Genomic DNA, 9183 nt, shown 5'->3' with positions numbered 1-9183 from the left:
TGATTGATTACCTGTTCATTGGAATTTGAGTAACAAACTTATGGATATTTCTTCTATTTCATGCGCGTTATGCTCAGCTCAGGCGGAATCAAGACTCAAGAGACCTTTTGTCCGGGGAGTGTGATATGGCTATTGGAACTTGGCCAGCTATGGCTCGATGGTTAGCTTTATCTTTACCGGCATCTAAGGACTAAGCTTCCGATTGATATGTTTGATTGGGTGGATTCGGCGGGTTTCAATGAGACAAAAACAATGTTAGCTGAAGCTATTTTTGGTACGGTTTTATGGGTTCTTTGGGGGCTTTCGAAATGATCTAGTTCATGGAAACAAGTCTCCAGATAATATTTTTGATTCCATTGTTTCTTTTCGTTTCATTCGTATGTCAATAGAAATCGGAAGTAAAACTGTAGTTAAGTTTGATGGTTACAAAACCCATTATTATCCTTATAATGTTGATATATTGGCTCATCTAGCTCCTTGCTAGTTTTTTAAAAAAATATATCTGCTGTTCAATAAAAAGATACTAAACCTGATGAAAATATCCTTATGTATCTTATAATGTGTATATTAGTTTATTTACTAAGAATGTATCAATGGAGTATGGTTCCAATTGAGTTAGGCAAAACATATGATAATATCTCATATATATATATATATATATTATCTTGTTTTCATTTACTGAGCAGCCTCTATATTTAATTCCATGTTGTGAGTTTTTTTCATATTATATAAAGGGCAAAATACACATAATTTTACATAAGCAAATACATCTACAAACTACCATGGCTATTCAACTTCTGTTTCTAGGGCTCCTTGCTGCAAGCTTAGACATCACAGGTTCATCTCTACTTCTCTCAACTTCCATGTTACGAACCAAATCGTTAACCAATTGATCCAAAGAAATTAGATAAGAAACTTGAGAGAACTTGAAGATTTTTGGAAGTGACTAATTCATATTTTTCATTAATAACTCTAAAACATCCAATGATTTACATTATAAATACTAAGCTAAATAACTAACCACTATCCCACCATCTTGACCCACTATCTATAACTTAAAACATGCTTAATTAATAAATAAGCTACGTACTAAAATAAATTTGACAACTACTGGAACATGGAATGAGTTAGTGGGCACATAACATTCCATTGGTGCAATCAATAATACACACACACACACACACACATATATATATATATATATATATATATATATATATATATACATGTGTGCATATATTACTCTAAATATGATACAAGACGGTTATGTAACTGATTGTGTTTCTCTCTCTCACTGGTCTCGGTTATCTTTTATGCACAACCTATGTACAAACGCATTATGTGGTTTTCATAATTATTAGCATTGTATTGGTTCAGAGATAAACATGTATAGTGTGTGTATATAGACATGCGTTCATTTATGAACCAATAATATGTTGAGAAGTTTGAGTAAAAACTTAAAATAAGCTTTTAAAATTTTAATGTATGTAGAATCACAATCAGTTGGAGTATGTTATGGGATGCTAGGGAACAATCTTCCATCCCCATCACAAGTCATAAGCCTATACAACTCACGAAACATAAGACGCATGAGGGTGTATGACCCTAATCAAGATGTTTTCCAAGCACTACGGGGATCAAACATCGAAGTGATGCTTGGAGTTCCAAATTCGGAACTCGAATACGTGGCCTCAAGTCGTGAAAATGCACGAGAATGGGTGAAGAGAAACGTCAGGGATCATTCGCCAGATGTTAGATTTCGTTACATAGCCGTTGGAAACGAGGTTAAACCATCTGATACTACATTGGCTCGACTAGTCCATCCGGCTCTGACTAATGTGCACGAGGCAATTGCATTTCATGGACTCAAAGATCAAGTCAAAGTTTCAACTGCGGTTGACACAACTTTGATCGGGGTCAATTTCCCTCCGTCGCAAGGCGCCTTTAATAGTGATGTTAGGTCATACATCGACCCCATCATCGGTTTCCTAGTAGACATCAAAGCGCCATTGCTTCTTAACATATATACATACTTTAGGTACATTACATTTCATTGATCATATTCATGGTACTTACATACTAAACTTGTATAAAGTATCCTTGGTTTTGTTCATGTAGTTATGCAAATAATCAACGTGATATCTCACTCGCGTATGCTACATTTACATCTCCTGGCACCGTGGTACAAGATGGAGCAAACGGTTACCAGAACCTTTTTGATGCAATGTTAGATGTGGTGTATTCGGCGTTGGAGAAAGCTGGAGGGGCTTCACTTGACATTGTGGTATCAGAAAATGGATGGCCATCAGGTGGAGGATTTGGAGCAACACTTGACAACGCACGCACGTTCTACACGAATGTGGTTAGACATGTCTCACGAGGTACACCGAAGAGGCCTGGAAAAGCCATAGAGACATACTTGTTCGCCATGTTTGATGAGAACAACAAAGAACCAGAACTAGAGAAAAACTTTGGAGTGTTTTATCCAACAACTCAGCAACCCAAGTATCAACTCACTTTTTAGTTGATATACGTTACGTGTCACTTCTTAATTAAATAAAATGTAATTTTGGTTTAATGAATAAATGTGTCTTGTTTTTCTTTCTTAGACCGTGTGTAATGGGGCGTTTTCCATAAAAATTTCAAAAATAACGCCCTATAACGCCTCATAACCCACTACACCAGGCGTTATAGGGCGTTTTAAATCAAAAAAATTGTTCCCGGCGTTTAAATTAAAACGCTTAATCGAAAACCAACAACCAATCAAACGGCTAGTTTCCTAACGGCTAGTTTGATTTAATTTTTTTTTAAACCTATTATATATATATATATATATATATATATATATATATATATATATATATATATATATATATATATATATATATATATATATATATATATATATATATATATATATAAACAACCAAAACTCATCCATTTTCAACAAAAACAATCTCAAAACCTCTCTAAAAAATCCCACCATTTTTAAAAAAACTTATGGATTCTCCTAGTTCTTCATCCATGATAAATTTTTACTACAACGAGTATTTTGCGGATGGCGATGGTTCGACCGATGAGGAGCTTGAGCAAGAGGCGGTTACGAGTGCATGTCAACTAGCGGTGCGATATGTCAAGCATTCTCGTCGGCCCCAAGCACAAAAAAATAAATTAAGAGGCTATGTTGAACGAGACCGACGCGCGGCACACGATCGTTTGATGAAAGACTATTTTGACGAGGCGCCGACATTTCAAACGAATTTTTTAGGCGTCGTTTCCGAATGAGTAAGCGGTTGTTTCTACGCATAGTCAACGACTTGGAAGCCAACTACGATTATTTTAAACAAAAACCGGATGCGAGAGGGGCACTTGGATTTACCGGTATCCAAAAGTGTACGTCGGCATTACGAATCCTTGCTTATGGTAACACTACCGACATCAACGACGAGTATCTAAAAATGGGGGAGAAAACAACACGAGATAGCTTGGAACATTTTTGTCGCGGTATAATTCTTATACTTTACTTTTATTTTTTTTAAACGACGAGTATGCTTAGAATTTTTTTTTTTTTTTTTTGAATCTTATGTTTATCTATATTTTTTTATAACGGTATAATTGATGTGTACGGTGCGCGTTATCTTAGAACGCCTACATGGGAGGACCTTCAAAAGATCTACGAGGTACATAATGCCGAGCATGGTTTGCCTGGTATGATCAGGAGCATAGATTGCATGCATTGGCGTTGGGATAACTGCCCGACTGCATGGCGAGGCCAACACACACGTGGTGACCAAAAAGGACCCATTATTATTCTTTAGGAGGTTGCTTCACAGGACCTTTGGGTTTGGTCGGCTTACTTTGGCGTGGTCGGGTCATGCAATGATATCAATGTTTTTGAACAATCGCCGTTGTTAGAGGAGTGGATTTCTGGCAAAGCTCCAAAAGCGTCGTTTTACGCAAATGGAAACTACTACCCCCATGGATATTATTTGAGCGACGGAATTTATCCTAGGTATTCGATTTTCGTGAAGACGTTTAGTGATCCTATTGATGACAAAAGAGCATACTTTAAAAAGGTTCAAGAGTCTTCACGAAAAGACATTGAGAGATGCTTTGGGGTTCTTAAACAACGCTGGCAATACTTGAGAAATCCTTGTCGTGCATGGAGCAAGCAAAAAATGAGAGATGCTATGTACGCTTGTATAATCATGCACAACATGATTTTGGAAGACGAAGGAAAGGCGATATGCCAGAATTATGTGCCAGAAGCCGTTCAACAGGAGCATCCGCATGCGTCAATGGAAGAAAGAGTGAATAATGCGCGAGAGTTGCGTTACGAACCGTACCATTCCAGTTAATGGTTGATTTGGTACACCACGCATGGTCGGTTCGGTACGTACCACCTGAGGGAGAGGAAGAAACGGAGGACGAGGAAGACGAAGTTGGCGAGGGTGAAGAAAGCGAAGACGAAAACTAGTGTTTTTTTTTAATTTAATCGGATGTTTTTTTTTTTATTTCTAGTATTGTATTTTTTTTATTTAATGAAGTATTTAAGTTTAAAAAAAATTGAGAAATGATTGAATGGGGGTTATTAACATAAAGCCCCACTACGCCACTTTTGCTATAATACCCCCTTGCTGACTAGGACACCACGTGTCGGATAATGCCCCATAATGGGGGTATTATAAGGTGTTACCACTACACATGTTCTTAGTTTGGAGTCAGAATGCATGGAGATCTTAAATCATAGGTTGGTGTTGGTCAAATGTAATGGGCTAAAAAGAATATGCAAAACAATGGGCTACTGACTTTGGGCTTTTAAATCAAAAACAAAAGGATAGAAGAAAAAAGGGTCAAGGGCTCAAGGGAATGATGGGCAGTGAACAGTTTCTACAAATTTTAACGACAGTCCAATGAACTTTTTAGTATGCACTTTAAACCTTGGAAATATAACAATGTCTTTCTGCTCATTTTTTATAAGAATTGCATCAGCCGAAAATTGAAATCCTGGTAAAATGGGCCGATTAGGTCGCGTGATGAACAAAAAGAGTTCGGGTTAAAACGGGTTCTAACCATAATGGACTCTGGTTGAAATGAGTTGGTTTTAGGAAGGAAAAAAGAAAGTTCAATTTAGGTTTACTGGCTATATTTTCATATATAACAGCTATATTTTCAATTAACATAGTTTACAAGAGTGACACATTTTGATATGCTGTAAACTTTGATTGGGCCCAAAACAGTGACGGGCCCAGGTTTTTTTTCCTGGGGGTGCGAAATTTTTTTAAAGATTTTAGACCCCTAGCTATACAAAAAAAAATCGGTTCATAGCGAGTCGGATCGGGTCGGGGTTATGTAAAACAAGTAAACATAAACAAACGAAGTTTTATAGCGGGTCGAATCAGATCGGGTCGGGTCATGTAAAACAAGTAAACAAAAAAACGAAGTTTTCAAACCCTATACTAGAATCATATAATCAATAAGAAACTAAGAAACAATAAACTCATCCTATAAAGACTAGAACAACCCCAATTTACCTCAAAACACATAAAAGTTTAAAACATTTTAACCTATCCTAAAATCCTATTATCTCATGACTCTTGAACAAAATCACATAAACATCAAAAACAAAAAACAAAAAAAAAAAAACAAAACATGTACTTGTCAGGGGCGGCCTGAATTAACCTGTTTGCAGCTGGAATTTTGTAGCCGTCGACCGGAATTATGTTGTCGTTGGGCGCTGAAGTGAGGCAGAGGGAGGGCGGGAGTCGTTGGTAAGCGGCAGCGATTTGGGTTTTTTTATTATGTGGACTGATTTTGTTTAACAAAACTAGTAGTTGCATTGGGCTTGAATGAGTATTAAGTTATTGGGGTTGATGGATTGAATTTAAGTTTTATTAAAGGGGTTAGTGGGCTAACTTGTTTCATAATTTGATCGGATTTCAATCAGTGTTAACAATTTTTGATATAAATTCCTAAGGGGTGCGGACGAAAATTTCCAATGGGTGCGGTCGGAATTTTCCAAGGGGTGCGGTTGGATTTTTTCAAGGGGTGCGGACGAAAATTTCCAAGGGGTGCGGTCGAGATTTTTCGCGAAAAATACCACTAAATTTTTTTTTCCAAGAGGTGGGGCCGCCCACCCACCCCTTAAGGTGAGTCCGCCACTGGCCCAAAATGACTAGTAGTTATTTAATTTGATTTGACTCAAAAGAATTCATATATGCAAAATTCTTTTTAACCAAAATCAAGCGGTTTTCTTAAAGGAACAAAGTTTTTGCCTTCATCAGAATAACTGTTTTGAAGCAAGGCCAAGAAGGTTTTAGATGGAATATCAAGAGTTGCAAATAAAAAGATGTAAATTGAATTATGAATTCATAAGATAGTGTAAACCTCCCAATAGTACTATATGCAGAAATTATTAAAACAATGGGAGTGGGGTGTCATGTGACCATTCTTCCATGAGATGTCTCTTGAACGTGACAAGTCTATGTTTAAATGATGTGTATATATACTATATGAGTGGTTTGATTATGCATGTTATATTTTGGTATATGTAAGATTTCTATATAATATGAGCTAACGTCTTACAAGCAAGGACACTTCGAACCAACACATCATGGACGTACCACAATTCATTTAGACATTGGCTCCAGAATAAATGAGATAACATAACAGGTTGTTCATCATCCGAACCACATCACAACTTTGAAACGGATTTCTCCAACTAATTGGGGACCATGATTGCAAAAGAGACTGCTCCGGATGGAACCACATTGTCGGTCATGAGAGTCTAAAGGTATAAATACGAGTTGTTGGCCCGAAATGGATCTTGATCTCTAGAACGAGCGTGATTAAACAAACTTGCATAAATAATAACTTGAATGTATGTACAATCGAATGAGTAAGTGATTACAAATGAAAACAATCTATCCTATTTATAGTTTTCTACGGGTACGAGTAAAGAGTTGTGTCTCTTTGTGAATAGACGTGTCCCTTGAATATGTGGATGAGATTGATCGTGAAGGGGTACGTTGATTTGTAGCCACAAACTTGAACCGGTGCGTCTCTAAACGAATGGTTGCGTCCCTTCCTTCCTTTCCTTGTGGCCGAGATCAAAAAGGTGCCTCTCCAAGGGATTTCGCAACCCTTGGGGTGGAAGTTACAAACTTCTGAAATGTCATAACTACCCCCTGAACTTTGTAACCGCCATGTAACCGTCATACTTTACACTAATTACTAATAAACCCTTGTACTAGGATGTGTAGAGATTAAGGATTTCATTCACCCCCCCTAATCTTGAACATCCTTGAGTCGTAGATCTTGAACTCCGAGTAGCTTTATCATCTCGAGTCTCCTCGGTATCTAACACTTCACATGTATCTTCTTATTCACGAACCTTGCTCCTCACGAACTTGCTTCACACCAACATTTTGCTTCACACGAACTTGCTTCACACTTGTCTTGACCGCACTTGATTTGTATCACACGAATCTTTTCTTGTGTAGTTGTCTCAACACGAACTCCAACGCTCTTGATTAACTTGCCACCATCATATCACATGAATTAAATCCATCTCGCATAGATTTTGGATAATCTAACTCACTTAGATTTTTCTAGGGCTGTAAACGAGCCGAGTCGAGCCGAGCTAGAACCAGCTCGAGCTCGGCTCGAACTCGATTCGAGCTGGCTCGGCTCGAACTCGATTCGAGCTGGCTCGGCTCGAGCTCGAATTTCAAATCGAGCTGAGATTTGAGGCTCGAGCTCGGCTCGATTAAAATTCGAGCTAGCTCGGCTCGGCTCGATCTAGCTCGAACTAACAAAGAACCGCAAAATTTATTACTTAAAAAGCCCTTAAAAATGAATTTCTTCATAGCCTAAGGGCCATAATTGCCATTTAATTTAACCATATGGTTAAATATGCAAGTATAAATAGTTAATTCACTTTCTCCATTGTCTTTACCTTCTTTTATAGGGGAGATGCTCCCTTATTTTTTGTTTTTTAAGCGATGTGGGACAAAAAAATGAAGGATGTAAACCTTATCGAGCCAGCTCACGAGCCCACGAGCCGAGCCAGGCTAAGCTCGAGCTCGGCTCGTTTATAAACCGAGCCGAGCCGAGCTGGCTCGTTTACAACCGAGCCAATTTCGAGCCGAGCTTTCTTCGAGCTTTTTTCGAGCGAGTTTCGAGCGAGCTGCGAGCCACGAGTTTTTTGAACACCCCTAGATTTTTCTTGCGGTTGTATCACACAACAATTACTTCTTCTGACCCAGTCACAGGATACGCGCGTCTTCTCCTTGATTTATCTTCTTCACGGTTGTCTCTCACAACGAGTTCTTCATTATTGATTGCTTCCCTCACGGATTCTTCGTTTTGATCCGATCCACTCACTGGACTGTTTTGTTATACCTTTCACAGGTTATCTCCGCATCACACGGTTCTTCCCCTTGATCGTATCACACGACCAAGTTTCACGTTTCTATTTCTCTTCAGCGTCTAGGCACATCAGAAGTGCCAGTTCATCATCATCTTCTTCTATTTCGACCAATAGTGTCTCATTTTCTTTGGTTTTCTTGGTTGGGCATTCATAGGCATAGTGCCCAAGTTTCTCACATCTGTAGCAAGTGATTTTCGACTTATCTCTCATAGTCGGTGACTCTTGCTTGCTATCATCACTTTGTGGTTTGTCGGTTCCTTCCAACTCGTAAGAGGTGTGCCCTTCACCCCTATGTTGATAATTTCCTCTCCCTCGGCCTCGTGACGGATGGAATCTCCCTCGTCCATGATATCCAACATGTTGTCCATGACCCGCATACAGAAGTTCTTCTAGATTGTTCACGGGGCTTTCCTTTTTCTTCAACTTTAACCTTTCTTCATACGTTTTTAATCTTCCGACCGCTTCTTCTAGCGTCATAGTTTCTAGATCGGAGTATTGTTCCATGGAGGCAACGATTTGAGTAAACTTATCTGGTACGCCATTTAGGAGTTTGCGTACTAGAGTCGGTTGACTCAACGTCGTTCCTACTTCAGTTGCCCGGGTAACGATACTATTAATCTTTGCGGTAAACGAATCAATAGTGTCATCATCCTTCATTTGCAACAATTCAAATTCTGACAATAGCGTGTGCATACGCGCCTTTTGTACCCGATCAACACCAACGTGTCTAACCTTTAGATTATCCCAAATTT

General features: G+C 38.5%; 1 protein-coding gene across 1 annotated transcript; it reads left to right on the top strand.

Moving 5' to 3' along the window:
• Nucleotides 1-699: 699 nt before the first annotated feature.
• On the top strand, nucleotides 700-2601 carry LOC110922393 (lichenase). Its single transcript, XM_022166702.2, has 3 exons — nucleotides 700-837; nucleotides 1492-2038; nucleotides 2119-2601. The coding sequence occupies exons 1-3, from the start codon at nucleotides 783-785 to the stop codon at nucleotides 2522-2524; spliced, it is 1008 nt and encodes a 335-aa protein (XP_022022394.1). The 5' UTR covers nucleotides 700-782; the 3' UTR covers nucleotides 2525-2601.
• The last annotated feature ends 6582 nt before the right edge of the window (nucleotides 2602-9183 follow it).

The sequence above is a fragment of the Helianthus annuus genome, chromosome 17 (genome assembly GCF_002127325.2).
Source record: "Helianthus annuus cultivar XRQ/B chromosome 17, HanXRQr2.0-SUNRISE, whole genome shotgun sequence".
Taxonomy (NCBI): Eukaryota; Viridiplantae; Streptophyta; class Magnoliopsida; order Asterales; family Asteraceae; genus Helianthus; species Helianthus annuus.
The sequence above is the reverse complement of the archived record's forward strand: the minus strand, read 5'-3'. Positions and strand labels throughout refer to the sequence as shown.

What these genes read in the sequence shown, in the direction of transcription:
- LOC110922393 (XM_022166702.2), top strand. Translation starts at nt 783, where the DNA reads ATGGCTATTCAACTTCTGTTTCTAGGGCTCCTTGCTGCAAGCTTAGAC. An exon ending in TGCAAGCTTAGACATCACAG is followed by an intron (nt 838 to 1,491) that starts GTTCATCTCTAC and finishes TAATGTATGTAG; the next exon opens with AATCACAATCAGTTGGAGTA. An exon ending in AACATATATACATACTTTAG is followed by an intron (nt 2,039 to 2,118) that starts GTACATTACATT and finishes TTGTTCATGTAG; the next exon opens with TTATGCAAATAATCAACGTG.